This window comes from Papaver somniferum, chromosome 4 (assembly GCF_003573695.1).
Source record: "Papaver somniferum cultivar HN1 chromosome 4, ASM357369v1, whole genome shotgun sequence".
Lineage (NCBI taxonomy): Eukaryota > Viridiplantae > Streptophyta > Magnoliopsida > Ranunculales > Papaveraceae > Papaver > Papaver somniferum.
The window spans coordinates 134,113,529-134,137,248 of NC_039361.1; the positions used below are offsets into that span (position 1 = coordinate 134,113,529).

The 23,720-nt window shown below is 35.4% G+C and overlaps 1 protein-coding gene across 1 annotated transcript; it reads left to right on the top strand.

Moving 5' to 3' along the window:
• The first annotated feature begins 1,266 nt into the window (after nucleotides 1-1,266).
• Nucleotides 1,267-2,463, top strand: LOC113274284 (non-specific lipid transfer protein GPI-anchored 1-like). The gene is made up of 3 exons (XM_026523715.1): nucleotides 1,267-1,837; nucleotides 1,981-2,052; nucleotides 2,165-2,463. Exons 1-3 carry the CDS (start codon nucleotides 1,453-1,455, stop codon nucleotides 2,305-2,307), a joined length of 600 nt encoding a protein of 199 aa, XP_026379500.1. The 5' UTR covers nucleotides 1,267-1,452; the 3' UTR covers nucleotides 2,308-2,463.
• Nucleotides 2,464-23,720: the final 21,257 nt, after the last annotated feature.

The window sequence follows — 23,720 nt, forward strand, 5'->3', positions numbered from 1 at the left end:
AGAAAATAATAAAAATCAAACCAGTAATAGAAGTAAATCCGAAAAAATACTAAAAGAAACTAAAACAAGATTAACCTTAGTAGAATAGAGAAATTGAAGGGAAGGGAAGGAGAGCAAAAGGTTATAATTGAGCTGCTCCTTTGGAGCCAGGGACAGAGCTAAAAAATTTATACATGGGGCAAAAATAAATAAAATAATTCAAGGGGGCTAATAATAATTATTTTCTATAAATAGTATGAAACTTAAAGGGTTCTTGATAGTTATGAGAGATCTAAGGGGGAGAGCTACCCTTAACTCCCTTTAGATCCGTCCCTGTTTGGAGCGGATCTGAGTAGAACGACGCTCAAATCTTAGTGTTTTCGTCTCTGTCATTTTTTGGAAGGAGAGAGAGTTTTTAGGGTTGCATATGACTCTGCTGTGCTCTAAGCATTCTGAAAACAATAGATTTTGGGTTTGCTCCTATATTCACAGGGATGCAAACAATTTAGCTGATTCTTTGTCTAAATATGCCAGAACTCAATCATTATGTTTTAATTGGTCTAATAATGTCCCTATTTGGACTCAAGTTTTGATCCAGCAAGACAAAAACAACATGTAATCCTTCTTTTAATTTCAATCTATTTTCCTAATAAAAAAAAGAACGGCTTTGTTGTAATATTTTATGTTAGAATACGGACATCCAACTCAAAACCAATTAACAATGAGTGTAAAGGCCCTAAAAAATTATAAACCGCGGGATCTTAGATGCCCAAACAATATGGACTAATAATCTCAACATTTTAGACAACCATGCTTAGACAATCTACAAAGCCATGGATTTGAAGACAAGATGCAGTTAGAAGATAGGGATGCAGTTAGAAGATATGGATGCAGTGAGAAACATACGGCAGTGGAAGGAAAACCACCGCCTAGGAAACTAATCAGTTCGGCAGCAAATGCCACTGTCGCCTAGTAAACTAATCAGTTCAGCAGCAAATTCACACGTGAAGCTAACTGAGACATTGCCGATACCACGGCGTGTTTATGGCCACATTAAAATCAGAAATTTAGAATAAATCAGAGTTGTTTTTATTTTTGGTACACGATGATCAAGCAAAACTCTCATATCAATGCGTCGCGACTTTGTGCACAAAAAACCATGAATTGAAAATGCCAACATAAATGCCAAAAATTATCAACGGTAAGATTATAAACCGTATGGAATTAAATAGTGTAAGATGCAATTCTTCTTTTGAAGTAGAGTTTGACTTCACAGTTCACCCGCTTCAGAGACGCTGCTGGTATCATTTTACTATAAGTGATCCCCAATTCCCATGAAGCATGAACGATTAATATTTAGCTCTTCTTAAACTAATATATATATATATGAGAAAACTCGCAAGTCATAAACAGTAAAGAAACAGAAAAATTCGTTTGAAAATTTTGGTTTTATTAGGTTGACAGTGTGAGACGATGAGAAGTAGAATCAATAGTGGTAGTATTATCTATGCGTGTCAAGTATTTTTGATACTCTCGTTGTGTATTTCAACCAGCTATGCTGCTGCTCCACCTATGCCATCATCGTCTAATTCGACCTTGATAGAAGAGGAATGCAAAAGTGAGTTTGCTAAGGTTGGATTATGCTTAGACTTTGCAACTGGTAAGGCAAAAACTCCACCGAAAGATTGTTGCGCAACCATAGATGATATCAGGCAGGAAAATGAAGTTTGTCTTTGTTATGTGATTCAACAAGTTCACCAAGGTGGTTCTTCTTTGAAGGAACTAGGTGTTCAAGAATCCAAGCTTCTTGAATTACCAAAGGCTTGTAAGTTGGAGGTCAAACTCGAAGATTGTCCAAGTAAGTATATATGCACTAGTTTAGATCTTTGATCTATCAATGTTACTAATTCCGGAAATAGTAGATCCAACAAGGCTAAAAAAGAAAGGGATTTTGGATTTTGGTTCTTGATAATATTATTTCTAACGAATTTTGATATGCAGAGCTTTTACACTTGAATTCAACATCTCCTGACAATGCCATATTCACCAATTCTTCAACAGCATCCTCAGCAGGTTTGGCTATTAGATATCCCGTGGCGAAGTGTTTTTGTGCAAATTAAATTGTTTTGTTTCTTGAATCTAGCTAATTTGGGATGTGTCACTTTGATGTTTTATTGTCCTGCAGCTGAACCCACTCATTCGTCCCAGCAAGCAACTGTGCCCGAGAAGAAAAACACATCTTCCTCGGCTAGATTTGTACGTGGATCTACACTAACAGGCGCTATTTCCATCATCGTCTTGATCAACTATATGTTCTTTTCAGCTTAATTAGGAGAAGCTAGAAGCCATGCATCGTAGTTGTTACCCTTTTCTTTCTTTCAAAGTTTTAAGTTATGTGTCAATGATTCATATATTAGATCGCCGGTAGCTACTAGTAATCAGGGATTTAATAAGTTTGGCAGTTAAACTACTCTCAGTTTTATCTCTTTTCCTGTGTTTGTCTCTGTTTTGGTAAATGCTAAATGGACACTGCAATTTGGCCCTCAGGTTGACGATGGCTACTCGAAATGCGGTATATCCTTGCTCAAATAAAACGGGACCTAAAAGAAACAATTGAAAATAATCAGAAAATGGAATCAAAATTAGAAAATATGGTGTATTCTTTTTTTTTCTTAGATTTTAGGGTGTTTGGATACACATTCATAATTTGCTTTTTGATTTTTGGAAGCAAAAATGTCAGAAGTTAGTTTGAGTAAACAATTTCAGAATGACAATTTCTAGAAGCAGAAAAGTTAAGAAGCAGAAGTCAGAAACAGATTTGTATCCAAACGCGCTATAACTCTCTGTAACCTTCTTCCACTCGAAACTATCAAATGAATCATATTATTGGGGTTGTTTCCGCTCGAAACTATCAAATGAATCAAGGGTTGCACTCATTTGGGTTTGTGGGGCTTGCATAGGATTCTAACATCTTAAAAATGGTTAGGGGAAACCTAACCAATTGCAAAAGTCAAAAATACTCTTTCCTATTATTAACCTAAATCTAATTCAAAAACGAAACACAAAATAAATTTAAATCTAACCATTCTCCTCTCTTTTTTCTTCTGGTATTTTTCTCCACGCCCTACTCCATTTCTCTCTCTTCAATTCTCAAAAAAGTTTATTGTCGAAATTCTTTTTATAAAAGAGAATGAGGTCAAAAAATGTAATTAAAATTAAGAAAAACAATTGAAAAAAAGTAGAAATGCAGTAAGTTCATCCGAATCATCATCAAATGAAGATATTGGACCCTAAAGTGAAAAAATGCTGAATGTAGGAGTTGAAACATAAATTAATACTCCAAAAATGACTCTATAAAATAACAATGGAAAACCAACCGTTTATTTCTGCTTTTGATATGTTAAAAAGTGGGATTCTATAAAATTATGGTTTAAAATTAAGTTTCTGGAAATGTTTACGGCCGGGATTTCTCGTTTTCTCAGCCATAAATCATTTTTACGGTTGGTAAAATAAGAACTCCCAGTCGTAGTTGGTTGCCTATGGTTAGGATTTTTCTATACGAAACAAAAAAACCCAGAGATGTTTACGGCTAAGTATTTCCCAACCGTAATAGGTGAAATCCCTTCCGTAGCCCTTTCGTCCTACCCGTAAACTGTAAATCACGTCTAGGAAGTTAATTCCTAACCAGTTGTAACTTTGTTTTTTTTTTTCTTTAAAAAAAATGGGTTTACAACTAGATATTTCCAAATCGTACTAGGTAAAATCTCATCCCTGACGAAATTCATATCCGACAGTTTTATTATGGCGAATAATACCCGACAATTTTATTAATAAAATGGCTCGGTATTATGAATCATACCGCCGACTGGATAAAACTGGTTTTTCAATTACGACCAAGAGTTTCCACCCGTGGCTCGTCTTTATGGTTTCTTCGGTTCCCAGTTGTAAGAAAGTATTACGGGTCATAGTTCTTCATTTCCTTCCGAAATTTACCGGTGGCGGCTGGGTCAACAATATTTCCAGCCGTAACTACAAAAAAACAACAACAGATTTTTGGCATATGTTTACGGATTTGTGAAAAGACGAGGGTACCTACACCACAATCTTTTATTTATCCACCTATAAGTCCTCTACCAAAAGTGATTGTCTATGGACTGAGCCGAGACAATACAACATATCGGTTCACACTTCGGGTGATCGTCTATGGATACGAGATCGAGACAATACGACAACAAGATAACTTGTTTTACTGACTATGGATAGAATATCGAGACAATACAACAACGAAGTATGATACTTGATAATAGGTTCGGACTTAACCAAACTCTATAGGATCACTATCAAGTATATGCGGAGTTAACATTTGTTTATTTTACTTTCAATTATAACTAAGTAAAATACACAGTAAGTTTTGTTAGCGAGGAAAACTGCAAATGTTGAAAATCCCCGGAACCTAGTCCAGAATTGAATATTCTCGTAATTAAGACGCTATATAAAATCTACACCAACTTCGTATAGTTGAGACCAATCAACTACCCATAGTTCACTTAGTTTCCTCAGTATCCCTGCGCTTCCGACTTCAATGAGTGCACGCACTGGAACAATACCTTTGGATCGTATTCCAAACAGTAAAGGAACAACAAATCTGTTTGGTAACAACTCTTTCGATTCTTTCAAGATAAAGATATCTCAAGTCATACGCAAAGGCTCTTCCGTTTAATCTAATAAACTCCTTTGCCTGGTTAGATCAATCCATCCAATAACTACCAAAGTAATCAAGTTTAGATTCACACTCAATCAAAATAAATCTCAAAGAGATATATTGAGAATGCCGATCTCACGCAACTAATCAATCAAATAAATATGATTCTAGTTGGATCCCAGCCGATCAAGGTTTGTGCACACACAAAGATATGAGAACTAAATAAGAAATCTTATTCGTCCTAAAATCTTCTTTAATCTTCAATAAAAACCTGCACAACACCACTTGAATCTCTTGTGATCAATCACACACCGAACGGAGTTTGTTAACAATGGATTATCACAAGATGTATTTAGTTCTACAAAAAGTTCTAAAGATCTCGTCGATACTTCGATCTAGTTTGAGTGAATCTTATATCAGAAGAGAAGATTCTCAAGAATAAAGAAACTAGGTGCAATCAAAGTTTCAACAACCATTAGTCAATCAAATCAATCGAAAACTAATAACACTGCAATTATCTAGTTTCCCATCAACGGTACTCGTAGAGCTTCTTGATCCCACAGAAATCTTTAAATGAGCGGTCGTAAGAGATTTCATCTAATTAGGATACTTTCCTCTCTGATTAGACGGCTCCACCAGAAACAACAAGAATGAAGTTTGCCTGGCCTTAGGATAGTTTGCTAGAAATGCAAACTTAGGTATTTATAGACCAATGATGTTTGTACACCAAGGAATTTCCAAAACCGAAAATATTCTAGCAAAATTCGGTTTTCCTAATTCCAATAAATGCTTGTCCAAAATTTCCAAAATCTCTCAATAGAAAATCTCCAATTAGTAAATGCACATTACTAATTTTTATTCTCTAGAAAATATGCATTTAATTACTGGTAATATTTAAAGCATATAAAACCAAAAACCTTAATTACAATTTATTTCGGCACATGATCTACTTGAGTACTAAGGAATATCTTTGAACAATAAATGATAAGACTTATTGTACGTGTTTAAAGTATGTTGACATTTTTCACTATAAATCCTTATTCATATTTACATGGATTTACATTCTTGGAATTGGTTATACCGCACTTCCAAACAAGTTTAGAATTGGTTCACCTGTATTCCAAGATGTGAATGATCAAATATCAAATCACATACATGAGTTCAATCGGTTCTACCAATCACTAGGATCAGTTATACCTCAATATGGAAATACTTGTGATCGGTTACATCAGTTACCAGGATCGGTTACATCATTTATCAGGACCGGTTACCATATTCTCATGGTATTTCTTGACATACCAACGTTTGGTGAGTTCAACGGAGCTATGCTCTAACAATTTTAATCAACAAAATTGTAATGGGAGTTAAGTATAAGGTTTTTAGGAGTAATTAGAAAATATTTCTCATCATATTCTTATAGGCGGTGACTAATACAACCCACGTTTGGCCAAACTAAATACAACCGTTCAGAATTTTGTTTAGACTAAATGCAACCCCTTGACTATCTATTTCCACTAATTCATCAATGACCTTATATCTTTAATCAATAATCATAAGAGATGATTTCACCATTTTCCCTCCTCCCTGTGTCTCCGTCGGTGAATAGCTTGGAATGATCCTTTAGTTTTCACTTATCACACAACTATATCTATATGACAATGATGGATGATTGTTAAAATTATTTTAATGTCGTGTGGTTCCAATAAATTTATGGTTATAGTTTATTAACCTTTACGACATAAACAATGAATGATGACTTTTAATTTTCATCATCAGTTAGAACCAGAACATATATAGATAGAGTTATCGTATTCATCAAATCCAACAAATTTGAATATATAAGTAAAAGCCCGTAAGATGGTGATCAATGAGATTGATTCATGCATAATATCTCACAACTCTATTTGTGCTACTAATGATCGCAACTAAAATATAGGTGAGTTCCAGCAACAAGTTATGATACATATTGATTATCGATGTTATAAAGAGGGATGCACTTTGACTTTGAGATTTAAGAGTCATAGAACGGACAGGATTTATCAGGGAGTGTAATACGGCGGTCTATAGCATCCGGATGGAGTTCTTGACACAGACGGCTGAGAAATATTGAATCAATTTACGGGCAGGAATCATCCTGTCACGTATTCAGAATTTTAACTTGGAAAAATTCCAAAATTACGCAATTTTCAGAAATTCTCTGAAAGGAATTTTATCTTCGACACAAAATTCCAAAATTACAAGGAACGCCACAACGAATGCCTTTTATGGAATCAGGGCTACATGTATTAATTCAAATTCATCGAAGATAATTTTGTTTCTCAGACAACTCCCGATTCCACATATTTTGTTCTATCACTTCATCATTCTACAATACTTTCACACACATCCTGCAGCAAATATGCCACCAAAAGATGCTTATCTCAACCTTAGCAGTAAAAGGTCAATTGGACAGCGGAAACGTTGGGAATTCCAGGGCTACGTGTATTAATTCAAATTCATTGAAGATAATTTTGTTTCTCACACAGCTCCCGATTCCACATATTTTGTTCTATCACTTCACCATTCTGCAATAATTTCACACAGATCTTGCAACAATTTCACATAGATCCTGCAACAAATATGCCACCAAAAGATGCATATCTCAACCTTAGCAGTGAAAGATAAATTGGACAACGGAAACGTTGGGAAAAGGAAAGATAAAAACACCTGAGCGTGGAAAAAAGTCATCCAAATTTACATGTTTCTTCTCCTCGGGTTAACGTAAGCCAAATTTACATGTTTCCTCTCCTCAGGTTAACGTAATATTGATGTTTATTGTTATTTGATTGATTGAACCCTAAAATATTTCTTCTGCAAAAATAAACGGAAAATTTAGCCAAAGAAACTTATATTAAGCTAGCTTCAATTAATAGATATGGAGAACCTTAAAACTTGGAATTGAGAGCTACCTTCATCCTGAAGTTTTTTTGATTCTAATAATAAAAACCTGTCAATACAATTAACTCAAAGCAAAAAGGAGGTTATTGAATCTCTTTCATACAGTGTTATCATCTTCGTAGTTTTAATAATTATTTGGCTCCCCAGTTATGTACTTAGCATTGTTTATCTGGCGTGTCGCAAGAGCATGGTGATCTCAACCTTTGTAATAAAAGGTCCTTTGCCCAGCGGAAACACTGGAAAAAAAAAGAAGGCAGCAACATGTAATTGAAAGTGACAGAAATTAGGGGCAACAATCAGATGCAATCTCATTCGAAGTTGACAATCCAATTTTACATGCCTCTTCTCTGCAATTCTGGATAGAAACCTGGGTATTTTTCTATAAATGTCTTCATATATGTGCAGTATTCTTCCCAGAAAACATATATTAATACATTAATTATCAGTTATGTTTCGATGAATGAAAAATCTTGAAGGTAATAATACTAATTACGAAATTTTCGTGTGACTGCATTGTTTGTTGGTGTTTTTATTAGAATCAAAAGGTTACACAACCAGTAGGTATGCAGAAGAAAACTCGGCGTAAGAGATATGCATCAATCAAAGAGGTATACAACATGTGTTATTATTTCAGCAAACGCTATTCTTTGCATAGCATTACTGGATGTTATATGCTGCTGAAAAATTGGGCTGCATATATGTTATAGGCTAGCCATACGAAACGGATGCGCACGTGCTACACAACCCACTTGCCAGACATTGTTGGTTCAGATAGTTCGGTAAATTCCTAAACATATTTTCGTTGTTGGATCTTTACGATTCACAGACCTAGCTAGCTGCAGGCCCGACTACCTAGGCATATCTAATTGATTGTATATGAATGTACAGAAAAATTCAAGCATTATGGTCAACGACGATGTATGATAGTGGATGCATCCATTGAGCCCATGGAATCAATTGATAACCCTTTGGAGTCAACTTATATTCAAACATAACATCACTTTTACAAAAAATTTCCTTTCTATAGTTTCTTTTGTGTGGCATCACTTTTTTTACTTAGGGTTGTCAATGGATACTCATTACCCGGACTGGAAACCGGATCCCGTAGAAATGGGTCTGGTTCCGGGTCCTAAAGTTGGACTCATTAACAACTTAGGAACCGACGGGTAATTAGACGATTGGATCTGAATCTTAACGGATCCAAACGGGTAATGCGATCTAAGCCATTCAAATAGGCCCGATGGTACCCAGTTATTCTAACTTTTATTCATCTTTTTAGCAAAATCATAAGTATTTTGTTAGTTTTGGCTTAGACTTTTTTTTCATTTTTCGTTTTTTCTTATATTTAATCTTTATTTAATACATTAATGCAGAAACAATAGTAAAAAGAATTTAGATTCAAGCCAAAAAGAGAAAAATTTCTGATTTTTTTTATAGTTTTTTGATACCCGTCGGTTCCAGAAATTTTAACGGGTCCGGTTCTGGGTCCACAAATTAGTAACCGGACCCGGAACTGTTAGGAACCGGACCCGACTTTTATAAGTAGGGTTCATGTCTAATGATACCCGGGAGGACCCGGACCCATTGACAGCCCTACTGCTAATTCAAAAAAAAATATATCCAGTTGCAACTATGAGTTTTACAGTATTTTGGATGCACGTAGTTTCGTCAGTGAAAAAGCGGGGGTCTAACAACCACACCCAATATTTCGTTTAGGAAACCTGTATGAACTAACTCCAATATAATCCAAGAGAATCAACTACAGTCAGACTCAATCAAGGAAAATATATCCAAGAGTTATATATCAATTTCTCAAATCAATATGCAATCGAACAAATAGAAATATGTGAGCCGGATTAATATGAGAAATAACTTGGATGGTACCAAAGACCAATATCCAAGCGTCAATCAATTTCAATCAACAACCAAACGTTGGATTCACCAATTGATTGAACTACGCACAATCTGTGATATTTCAATTATATAGAAAATATAATGCGGAAAAGAAATAACACAGATGCCAGAAGTTTTTTTAACGAGGAAACCACAAATGCAGAAAAACTCCGGGACCTAGTCCAGATTTGAACACAACATTGTATTAAGCCGCTACAGACTCTAGCGTACTACAAGTTAACTTTGGACTGGATTGTAGTTGAGCCCTAACCAATCTCACACTGATTAAGGTACAATCGTGTTCCTTACGCCTCTGAATCCCAGGAGGACTCTACGCACTTGATTCCCTTAGCCGATCTTACCCACAACTAAGAGTTGCTACAACGCAAAGTCGAAGACTTGATAAAAAAATATGTCTCACACAGAAAAGTCTATTGAATAGATAAATCTGTCTCCCACAGAAATACCTACGAGTTTTTGTTCCGTCTTTTTGATAAATCAAGGTGAACAAGAACCAATTGATACACCGGACTTATATTCCCAAAGAACAACCTAGTAATATCAATCACCTCACAATAATCTTAACAGAATGCTAGCGAAACAAGATATCGTGGAATCACAAAGAATGCGACAAAGAGCTTTGTGATTACTTTTTATCTTACCTATCGAAGATTAAATCTCGAGTAAATCTTAGAGAAGATAGTTCTCAATACGGTAGAACATAGTGAAAAGGAGAGGGTACCCAATTATACCTCAAGCTAAAACTTTTCATACCTATAAGTCCTTTCTCAGAAAGTGATTGTCTATGGACTGAGTCGAGACAATACAATTAACCGGTTCACACTTCTTGTGATCGTCTATGGATACAAGATCGAGACAATACAACAATGAAGTATGTTTATTTGATAAAAAGGTTCAGACTTAACCAAACACAATTGGATTGCTTATCAAGTAAATAGTAATTAACGTTTGTGTAATTTACTTTAATTATAATAAAACAATTATAATGCGGAAATATAAAGTAAATGACACAGCAAGATTTTGTTAACGAGGAAACCGCAAATACAGAAAAACCCCGGGACCTTGTCCAGAATTGAATACTCTCAGGATTAAGCCGCTACACAAAATTAAATCTAACTTCATATAGTTGAGACCAAGAAACTAAACCTATAATTCACCTGGTTCCATCTGTATTCCCACGCCTCCTACTTATGAATAGGTCACGTACTTGGAACAATTTCTTTGGTTCGTATTCCAACAGTAAAGGAATAACAAATCTGTTTGGTATCAACTCTCTTCAACCAAGTGATGTGAGTTCGACAAAGGATCTTCTGTTTATCTCAATAAACTCCTTCGTCAGGTTCTTAGATCTATCTTTTTCTCAACTACCGAAGTAATTGTAAAGATTTTGCAATCAATACTTTCAATCACAAAGAATTGTATTGATGCCGATCTACATAATTAATCAATCCAATCTACCACAAGGATAAACTGATTATAGTTGGATCCTCTTATACCGAAACAAGTATCATGCACACCAAAGATTATGAACCCCAAATCAGAAATCTTAAATATCTTCTTTGTCTTCAAATCTTCTTAGATCTTCAATAAACACCTGCACGCAACAACTTGAAATTCTTATGATCAATCACGCGCAGAACGGAGGCTGTTAACAATGGATTATCACAAGATCGTCTTTAGAACTAACAACAATCTAAAGATCCCTGTCGAAACTTCGATCTAGTTTGAGTGAATCTTATATCAGAAGAGAAGATTCTCAAGCATAAACAAACGAGGTGCAATCAAAGTTCAACCACCGTTGGTCAATCAAATCAATTGAAAACACAAGATAAACCGCAATTATCTAGTTTCCCACTAACGGTACTCGTAGAGCTTCTCAATCCCAAAGAAGACTTTAAACTGAGCGGCCGTAAGAGATTTCGCTTAAGGTTACTCTCCTCTCTGAATAGGTGGCTACACCAGTAACAACACAACCGAGGAAGTTTGCTGTCACGAAGGATTAGTTTGCTAGAAATGCAAACTTCAAGTATTTATAGACAAGGAAGTTTGGACACCAAGGAATTTCCAAAACCGAAAATATTCTCAAATATATTCAATATATTCCAAATTCGATTTCCATAATTCCTAGAAATGCTCTGTTCAAAATAATGACCGAAAATCTCTTTGGAAAATCTCAACTAGTAAATGCACATTACTAATTCTCGTTTTGCTAAAATAAAATTAACAACCTTAAATAAAAGATTCTTAACCTATTTATATTTCGATCCTGGGATTTTCTTCCTGTAGATATTAAGGAATAACTTTGAACAATAAAAGATAAACATTATTGTACGTGTTCAAAGTATGCCGACATCCTTACTTTGTAAGTCCTCTTTCATACTTACAACCTTGAACCCGATTTTCCACACTTCCAAATAAGTTTAGAATTGGTTCATCTGGCTTTCAAGAACTATGTGATTTATCAAGAAACACTCAATCACAAATCATGGGTTTAACGGTTCTACCAAAACAAGTTTCGGTTCTACCTCCATGTGAGTACTGTGCATAGTCACACTAGCTTTCCAAAATTCGGTATAGGATCGATTCCCCTTTCTGCTACAAACTTGCTACACCTCATAGAAGGATCGATTCCCTTTGTGTGTGTTGCACCTCTTCATAGGATCGGTTCCCCTTTACCCAGATTCGGTCAAACAAATCACAAACTCGATCATACCATCTCAAGTGATTACTTAAGATAGGTTTCATTAATAAAAGTCATACCAATACATAAGTCAGGCCTTCGTGAATAGTTTTTCCAAGAACACAAACAAGTCGTGAGCGGTTATACTAAATCACACATATTGGATGTTCACAAGATATGCAATGAATAACAATCCCAATAACGCTTGGCGATTTCCTTTTCAATTCATAAACAAGTTTATGAACTTACTTCCTTAAAACACATGTAGAACATTGTTTCCTAGAATGAAATCCTCACCTCATACCCATACATAATCACAATAGCATTTAAATGATTATGTCGATGTCTTATCTACAAAGTTTAATGGTTAAGCAATAAACTTCATATTGTATTCCTTAATACTATGTCTATCTAGAGTGTTCATGCTTTGCAGTTTTGTTTTCAATATGCACGACTTGAAAGATAAGTTAGGGAATGAAACAGTTCAAGTCAAATATCACTAACCTCAAGTGGAAGGATGATGTTGTCGTTGTAGATTCTTACTTATTCACTTCTTTAAGTCTTCGCAATACTTATAATGTCTCATATCCTAATACTTTCAAGCTAACCTATACGAAGTTGAGTCTAGTACATAATCAAGCGACTCTTAAAATGATTTTGGATTCACTAAAATATGACAACCAAACTTGACATACCAACGCTTGGTGGGTTCAACCAAGCTATGGTCTAACCCAAAGTAAGATCAGAACACGCAAATACATAGAAAATAATTGGATCTGGCTTTAGATTCCCAATGAATTTTTTAAGTCGTTAACCTATACTGGTTTTAGGAAAAACCTAGGTTAAAGGAGAATCGGCTCTAGTCGCAACTAGTATCACACAAGAGGTGTGTGTATTAGGTTTCCAAGTTGTTAGAGTTCTCCCTTATATAGTCTTCAAATTAGGGTTTGCAATCAATGTTACCTTGGTAACAAAGCATTAAATATTCACCGTTAGATGAAAACCTAATTAGAGTCAAGATAATATCTTTCGAACGTTAGATTGTTTTAGCTTTTTACACATAAATGAAATGTGCCTTCATTTAGATATGGGTAACTGTACCTAAACGTGTACACTTAGTTAGATCAACAATAGTTAAATGAAGTTATCCATATGAACACTTTCATATCAACCTTGTTCATCTTAATAACAACTAGTTCAAATGACTCAAATGAAACTAGTTATAGAGTTTTTCAATTGTTTATATTCTCATAGAAGTATACAAGACACAATTGAAGCAAAATTGGTTTTGATTCACTCGAATCAATTCATGAACATTGTAGCCAAGGTTTGCAAATATTGCATTCCTTATTATATAAATGTATTTGTTCATGAGTATGTAAACATACATAACAGATTTTAGAACTTAACCCACTCATGTATGCAAACGGGTACACATACCTAAGTTCCCGGACTTGGTCTTGTTCGCCAGTATACAAACGGGTACGCATATTGTCGTTCACGACCGAACTCAGTTGAAATCAGTACACATACGGGTATGCATACTATAGTTCCAGGACTTCAACTGTTGAATCAGTACGCATACGGGTATGCATACTAAATTCCCGAACTTGGAATATGATGCAACAGTTAGCATACAAGTACGCATACTGTGTTATATCCAATCAAAGGTTAATTGTTTTAAACTCCCATTTTAATCATTGAAACATTCTTGGAAGACGAGAATAGCTTTCTCACACAAAATATAGTGATCAAATGGTCAATACGAAACATTCCGAGCCTACATCAAATGACTGTGTCACACAAATAATGTAAGATGTTACCAGGCGATTTTCACATGGTCATCTTTTGACTTTCGTCAAGAATAAAAGATGAACTTTGTCAAAGCGAAAGCTTACGAACACATATTTCGAGAAATATGTGAGCGAGTTAAACTCACCTCGAAATATCAAATGTGTATAATGTAAAGTCTATATAGCTATACGACTTTTGTCTCAATAAGAGATAGAATAGAAATAGACTTCTGAGTGATAGATGAGTTCAAGTCTCCATATATCTTTTGTTGATGAAGTTCCACAATCTCCCCTTAGTAGTTCTTCGTCTTCAATCGATGAATGCCGTGAAGTCTAAAGCTCAACTACACATTCTATCTTAATCCGAGACATAGCTATAAGTAGACTAGAAATCTAGACTTATTGTTTTGGCAACTAAATTCGACAAACAAGCTTGAGATAGAAACCCTTGCGAGTTCGACCGAGCAGTGCTCTAACAGTCAGTATTGCTACAATAAATTAGAAGACAACTATGTTTAATTGTGAGGCCAAAATTACCTTGCATTAACTATTTTTGATGCAACTGACTTCAGTGAATTTCCCGAAGAAAGCATCTCAGCAGCATCAACAAGCTCAGCCTCATATGGATTACTGTAGTCTATCGATAAATTAGACAAAATATAGAATCAGCATCAGCAAGCTTCATCCCACCAATTTGGGCGAATTTTTATGCGCTTTGATATGGTACAAAGTAAACCAAGGAAATCGATCGAGAATAATTTTAACACCACGAGGAAGTTGGTCATAAACTTTATGAACTTTGTACCAACCACCTCTTGTTTTTTGTAGATAACTATCCCGCTCAACCTTTGGCGATAGATGACCTTCACTAATTGCTAATTCTGGACATGAGAGCAGCTGTACATTATTATCTTCCTCCGGATCTTTTCCTCTCCCTGGTAAAACTTCACTGTATTTATTTTTAGGTGGTTTTCTATTTATTCGTCGAATAAAATCTTGTGATCAAGGAGCCATGGTAATTAAATGGATGCTAAATATGTGTTTAGAAAACTGCATAGAACATTGAACTTTTGTTGAAAAGATGTAAAGAAGATTGGATTTGAGTTGAAGAGATGTAGAGAAGATTGAACTTGAATTGATATTATGTAGAGAAGAAAAGGAGTTGTTGTGAGTAGAGAAGATTGAAGTTGAGTTGAATTTATAGGAAGTTGGAAATGTGGCCGTTTTTTTGTTGTTGAAAATTTACCGTTGTGGAGACACATTGAGCCGAGGCTCGTCTCAACAGGAATCGAGGCTCGTCTCAATTGGGGCCGACTGCCGGTTCTGTTGGAGCCGATCGTTTCAAGGTGCAACAGTCGAGTTAACTTTGTCCACTGCCAAAATTAACTTTGACCATCCACCTGGCCTGCCAAACTGATAAATTAGGTATGCCCCATTGGACTTGCTCTAATGGATGGATTATAAAATGACCCTCAAAATAGATGAAGACTTGATAGTACCGTCGAGTATCCGACAATTTTTTTATCGAAATGGATACGGGGTTATAGATACTAGGAGTTACTGGCTAGTCCAGGAATGAGGGAATTGGTTACTTGCTAGTCCACTCCCAGAATTTATTTATCCTTTGGTCCAAAAACATGTTTTTGGACCAGAAACTTTATCCCCTAATCCATCCACGTGCGGTTTACACAAGACCAATTTTCAAATATTCCCAACATACCCTTCTGCAACTTAAACTGAAGAACAGAAAACCAAATCAGTTTCTTTCCTCTTTTTTTCTTCTCAGACCGGTTTCTCTCAATTTCTGGTACTGTTTTTCAATCATCTTCATCTGAGCTTCGAATTAGGTTCTTCTGAGTTTCGAATTAGGTCATCTGAGCTTCGAACCAAGGTATTTATCCTTTCAATCATCCTCTTCTGCTGCTGTTCTAGAAATCTTGATGAATAATTAGGTTTATTCTGATCCGATTTCTATCAGGATAATTGTATATGATGTACATTGTTATGTTTTTATGATTTCGTTTTATGATTTCTGTTTTATGATGATTTACAATGTCAATTCAGTTTCGAAGTAATTTCCGTTCGTTTTTAAGTAATTTTCGTGATTTTTGTGTGTTTTAATTAGGTATTTGAGCTTCGAATTAGGTTTATCTCAGATTCGAACAAGGTATTATTTCTTTTTATGATTTCTGTTCTGTTTTTTGTAATCTGATTTTTTGTATTTTCTACGTTTTTCTGCTGCTGTTCTGTTTAGTTTTCATTAGACAGATCTTGTAAGATGTATTACCAATACGTACTGCATATAGCGTTCTCTTTTTTCATTCTGCAGTAGATGCCAATACATATGAATATGAGTCAGTATATGTCAATACGTCCTGCATATAGCATGCTCTTTTTTCATCCTGCAGTAGATGCCAATACATATCAATATGAGTCAGTACATGTCAATACGTACTGCTTATAGCATGTCAATACAAAGACTCTTTTTGTTTCATCTCAGTACATGTCATTTTTTACAGGGTTAACATGTCTGACGTTGCTCCCAAACCAGACTTCTCCATCTATTCTCATGTATACCATAACCAATATCATTTTGCATATGAGGTTACATCGTTTTCAACTTTAGAGGATTTGAAATTTTGCATCTGTAATATGTGGAGCTGGTTGACTCCATCGACTATTCTGGTTAACTATTTCCAGAATCAAGCGATAGTTCCTATTCTTGCCGATGTAACACTCCAGGGCATCTCTGCATTACATTCTTCAAAGCAATCATCTTTCTTTGATTTGCACGTGGATGTAATTTCAAATGGCGCATCTAGGAGTATGGAAGTTGACAGTAATGCAGACTTAGTTGTCAGTGCAAAGAATAGTTATTTGAAAGAAGGTAAAAAAGCCCCAAGAGTGTTTTTTTCAGATGGTTGGGATAAGATTTTTGATGATACAGATCAATTATTCTATGGTGGTGTTGATGCCGTACGTATAGCATGCCAAAAATACTGCATGAGAACTGGATATGAGGTAATTAAGAAGAAGAATGACCTTAAGAGATTCACCGATGTACGTAGTGTGAAAGGTTGTTCATGGAAGCTTCATGCAACTGCCATTGGTAGTTCTATTGATGTTTTTAAGATAAAGGAATATGTGGGAAGGCACACCTGTGGCGGTGGTTATATGTTGAAGAATACAAGAGTTACAAAAAAACTCATGAACAGTCTAATTCATGAGATGGTCAGGCACAACCCTTGCATAACACCAGCAGAGATCATAGATTATCTTAAAGTTGGTGGTGGCATTGAAATCCAGTATCACCACGCATATCATGCAATTGAGTTGTCGCATAAACAGATTTTTGGTAATGATGTGAAGTCGTACACTGATCTTGCTTGGTGGGTGAATGCTGTTAGGGAAACAAACCCTGGGTCATTTATTGATTTCGATTTCAATGATGCTACAAAAAGATTAAATAGACTTTTTGTTTGCTTTAGAGCTTGTATAGAGGGATATAAACTATGTCGTCCCATGATTTTCTGTGACTGTACATTTCTCACTGGAACTTTTAAAGGAGGTCTCATGGCAGCAACATGTCTTAATGGCAATCAAGGTAACTGGTTCTTTTTTTTTTTGATATGTAGTGTCTCGTAGTTAGATCACTCATATTGACCTTACTTCACTATATGACAATGAGTATTGACCATACTACATACTACATATTGACCTTACTGAGTATGAGATAAACCATACTGCATGTGAAAATGTAGTGTCAATCAGTTGCTTAACATGTTATTATGTAGTGTCAGGTTTTCACATATCAACAAAGAGGTAAACCAACTGCATGTCAATATGTAGTGTCAATATTAGTTGCTTAACATAACTAGTAATTCCTTTTTGCAGGATTTTATCCGCTTGCGTTTGCTTTAGTACCTGGTGAAGACAATATCAGCTGGGAATGGTTTTTCAAGAAACTGAAGGAGGCTTTGAATGATGATCGCCCAATCACTTTTATGACTGACCGAGGTGAAGGGTTGGTTAAATATATTCCCAAAGAGTTCCCTGATTCTCATCAAAGATATTGTTACTTCCATTTGACAAAAACTTACCTATCGCAAAGTCTGACGAAAAGTATAAGGAAGTGACTGATGCTTTCCGAAAGGCGACATATGCTCTTTCTCCTGCAACATACGAGGAAGGTCTTCAAGAAATGGTTAATTTGGGAAGGCCTTGGGTTGCTGACTACTGCCGCAACATATATGATACTGTTTTTTTCTCACAGGCCCGATGAGTATCACGTAGATGATATCGTTCTCCCAGCAGAAGTAATTAGGTCTCCACCAGGCAGGAAAAAGGGGAAACGTATTAAGTCTTCATATGAGACTAGTAGAAAATCTGTCAAGTGTTCAAACTGTAATTTGAAGACTCATCACAACAAGGCAACATGCAATCTTATCCGACAGTATGAACTTTCTGAAGAATGATTTTGTGTCAGGTATGTATTTCAGTCAGATACATATTAATGTCTTAATTAATTAAGTTTGATACAATACAATGTACTTTTAAGCAAGTAGTGTTCTGATTTCTCTTTTTCTTTTATCACAGGCTTGAACGTGCAGCAGAATGTTATATCGATGATGTTGCCAGATTCCTTTTCCACAATTCTTTCCTCTAGCCCTTGTTCTATTCTACCGTTTTTCTTTTTGATTTTTTCAGTACCAACTGAATTTGGTTAATAAGTATTTCATTTACAGTACATACATTACAAGTGTACTGAAAATACTGTTTTTGTTGTTTCTTAGAACATCTTTTGGTTTTTGAAACATTATAAGTCTATCAAAATGTAGTTATTGTAGTTATTTTCGAATAATGAAATATGTTGTTAAGTCTATCAAAATGTCAGTATCTATCACCAGTAGTGAAGTATTTACATACTGAAATTACATGTCAGTATTGTAGTGTTATTATCTACCACTACATACTGATATGTAGTGGTTGTAGTGTAACCATACTAGATGTTTGTAACAAGAAAACAATTAAATATGTACTGGTTTGTGGTTTAACCATCTTCCACTAAGATTATTTAGAACATCTTTTGGTTTTCCAGCTGATTCACCATCTTCACAGGGGTCGAGGGGGCAACGCCCCCTCGTATCAACAACACAAAATCATGTTTAAGTAACACAATTGAAATATCACTACATTAAAGTTAAACCCAAATTCAAATTAAAAATCACTACATATTAGATATATGTTTTTGAACATTCTTGAACTCATGAAATGAAATGAAACCAAGAATAAAAAGAAAAGAAAATAGGTAAATAGTGATATGTACTGTCAGATTACTTTTAGCAAGTAAGACTATTTTTGTGTCATCTGCCAACTGATTTCTGGTGGAGATGCTTTCAGCAATTTGCATGCTAATGGGACCCTTTTGTTACGAATCTTCGCTTGCACTTCTTCATCATCTCCCAAAGGCACTCCCACATATTTTCTTTTTGACATCATCTTCATAAAATGCATCACAAACAGTAGACAGTCTGGCGATCCCCCTTGTTGAGGTGCTTCACATTCATTCACTATTACATTCTTCATTGTTACTTTGTTTTCTCCAGCAAGTACACGTTGATAGGTACGTACATGTAATCTGCAATTTTGCAGGCGTGTGGATAACAAATACCTCCCCATTCAGCCTTAGAAGAATTGTAGTGGTTGAACACCATTTTTTCGCAGTCATACTCAAGTAGCGTCCAATGAAGATTGTGGTGGCACATTGGTACAAGAATCTTCTTGATACTTTCATCCATCGCCAATATTGGTTTGTAAACAGAATCATGTGCTGCTCCTTTGAGGTTATCCGGGAACTCGACATTGTACTGAAAACATGGATGTACTTGAAATAGTTTATATCTAATTTTGTTTTATGCAATATTGATATGTAGTGTACCTACCCCTACATACTTTTTTAATTTTTGAATATGTGCTGTAGTAAATATGCAGTTTAAGATAACAACTTACCTAAGCGGACGGATCCAGATGCAACACAGGCAAGTATTTCCTGTATACTTCGTGCATCGGTTGCTCATTCTGAAATTTGGTTTTAAGCTTGTATTGTGCGTAGTTGAGAAGATCTTGTTCTAATAAATCGTTTTGCACCAAGTCATCAACTGTAGTTCCACTTACACAAAGACCACCTTCTCCCACTCTCCAAGCAATTGAGCTAGAAAATAAACGACGTAAAGGTTAGTATTCTTTGTGTAACAGTACAGACTGATATGTCTTTCTCAGTATTTTTTATACAAATATGTATGTATATCAAAAGTACATACACAAACTAATAGTACATATCAATATAAAAGTGTCAATTGAGAACTCACCTAAGATTTTTTGCATTATTGATGTATGTGGAAAGAGTACTATTTTGTTCATCGTTCATGTCATTATAGAATGGTGATTTAGTCAGTTTCCAGAAATACTTGCGCAATTTAAGCTTTCTCTTTTTGTTTAGTGGTAGTGCTTCTGCTGTTGCAGCTTTCGGTCCTTTATATGATGGTGATAACTTACTTCCACTCTCATATATATCATCTACCTTCTTTGCAGGATGAGAACGAGTAACAGGTCTGGTGGGTGTTGTTACCTGCTGCTTTTCGGGCTTTGTAGCACGCTTTTTGTTCACTTTTACCATTTTTTGTTTCTGGCTTGGGCTAAACTGTTCCTGCATTTTTAATCAACATAAAAAAATATATAAATATCTATATTGCATAAAACATAGTTACATCACCTAATCATTTTTGAAAGCATGTAGTGGTATATGATTGTATGGTATAGTGATTTCTAGTGCTACCATACTGATATACATATCAGTATGTAGTGTCTTGTAGTGTAATATTAACTACACAAAATGAGATTTTTAGTACATATCATTCACCTGTGATGGAACCTCCAAAACATCTTGCGAGGGGACATCCAGAACATCTTGTGATGAAACATCCAAAGGATCTTGTGATGCAACCTCCAAATGACTTATTGAACTGGTTGTAGGTATGTATTCTTGTTGCTTACCTGTAACTTCACCTGCATCTTTCGGTTCAATGGGTTCTTGTTGCTCAGTTGTTTCTTGTGGAATTTGTAAAGGCCGCAAATCTCTTCCAAACAGATTATCAAATTGTTCTCGTAAGTTAATACCAAAAAGACCATCGTTGTTATCTGGAAGGAGGTCTGCAAACTCTTCGACATAAACACCAATGCCAGAGTTTGCCATTTCTATAAAATCTGGCATAGACAGCTTTTCAATGTGTTCCAAACTCGACATCATAGTAAACAAAGGTACATCCAGCAGATGAAACTCTTCCGCCGCCAATCCGGCGTTATACTCTGGAAATTTCTGCGAATTAACTACAACTGAAGACTTCGTTTCTAGCATAGTTGTAAGCAACTCCTTTGCTGCTTCCTGCCTAACTTCAAGTTGATCAACCTGCAAAAATCAATTGAAACTGTCAACAAAAACCTACTTAGCTTGAGTTTTTGCTATGTCTACCACCACAAGAATGTACTGTTACATATAAATATGTTCCACTACAAGAATGTACTGTTACATATCAATATGTAATGGTAGATACCACTACATATTGATAAGTAACAGATAGATATTGATATGTAACAGATAGATAGTGGTATACAAGAATGTACTGTTACATATCAATATATAATGGTAGATACCACTACATATTGATATGTCACAGATAGATATTAATATGCTACTTACCTGTGTGTTTTCTTTGCCCTTTTTCTCTTGTATCTCTTTGACTTTTTGCTCCAAATTAGATTTAGCCCAATTTTTAACCTCAGAACGCGGAAATTCAACATCATGGAACTTCAATACTGAAGTTGTTGACAATTCAACCTCAGAGGTGGCATTAGCATGAGTTTGATCTTTCGGTGTTGACAAACCAACTTTAGGAATGTTGACATTAGCATCTGTTTGATCTTCCGGAGAACCTTGTATTTCGTTCTCAACTATTTGGTCCACATTCAACTCTTCATTGGGGCTTCTTGGAGTAGGTGTACATCCCAAGCTAACATAATCTTCCTGGCTGGCTTCTCTCTGCAAAGAGAAAGCTTTCCGGTAAATATCATGCAACATAAACTCAAGCTTTGAAGCGTCAACCGGTTCGCCCTCTTGCTGCATTGTGTTGAATTCACTCCATTTGGCAGCTATTGTATTCCTCAAATCATCGTATTTAATCTTCCAATCTTCTACCCCCAACACTGAGTCCTCTTCTTCTTTCTCTTCTTCCTTCTCTTCTTCCTCTTCTTCTTTCTCTTCTTACGATTCGGAATTGTCATCTAAACAAAAAGCATCATCATTTGCTTCATGTTGAATCCTTCTTGAAATACGATTAAGGATTTGTCTTTCTTCGTGTGTTATCTCATCTTTGAAATCAACATGGAACTGGTACAAATCAAATAAATGTAAAAAAGCAACTACATATTAGATATTACCAAAAAAAAAACATGTCGTAGTTCTTTCTCTATTAGATACACAGGGAGAACTACATATTGATATGATAATAACTACATATCAATATGTATCACCACAAATTGATATGCTAATAACTAATACATATTGATATGCTAATATGTAGTAGCATATTGATATGCTAATAACTACTACATATTGATATGCTAATAATTACATATCAATATGTCGAACTACGTGTACTTATCAATATATATTTTTATTATGTCAAAATATGTACGGCAAGTTTACCTGATACTCAGAAATACCAATATCCTTTAGGAACTCAGCACATATCTTTGTATGATTCCACCTAGCCACTCTTGGCACATACATTCCTGCAGGTTCTGTCACTATATCCTCGGGCGCTACCAAATGGGTATGCTCCACAAACCATGGCTGCAAAATATTGATATGCAGTATTAGATATACTATCAAAATGTAGAAAACACATAAAACAAAAACATTTTGAAGTAGAATAAACAAATAAATAGATTCTTACCAACAAATAAATAGCACAACCATTTGTGCGTTCTACGGATTCCACGTTTTCATTCAGCTCTTTCTCTAAATGAGAATGGATGAGGTCAGGCCATGAAATATTCTTAGCCTTCTCAAGATCAAGAACCAAACCAATATATTTTTAAGTCAAAGCGTTTGCATCACTTGTAGCGAAAAATAATGAAATGCACATATACAAGCAGATAAGCCTAACAAGATCTTCGGCATCTTCCTCGTCTTCCTCGTCTTCTTCAGAATCTTCATTTGATTGATCACCCACGCTTTGCAGAGACTCTTCATCAGACTTCTTCTTTTTCAGATTAATTGGTGTTCGTTTAAGGATATTCAAGATTGCCTTCACAATCATTGGCCTAGTCACTTTATCACCAGCTTTCATATCAGTAGGAAAAGTCCTTTTGCAAAATTCTGTTTCACGCCATCCACTTTTTTTATTGACTTGTGCAAGCCTATAATCAAGATATTCCCTATTTGGAATTCTCGGCATCCCATAAATAAGTGCCATTTCTTCTGGTGTGGATACTAGCTCATTCGGTTGGTCATGCCTTTTAAGACAAATGTAAGCTTGTTTGGATCTTGACCCCTAACGTAACAGCGTAACATTTTCGTCATTGCATCTTCAATCTTCAACCAATATTCCAACTCAAATCTTGTGTACCAGAACATTAGGAACAGGTTACCGAATGA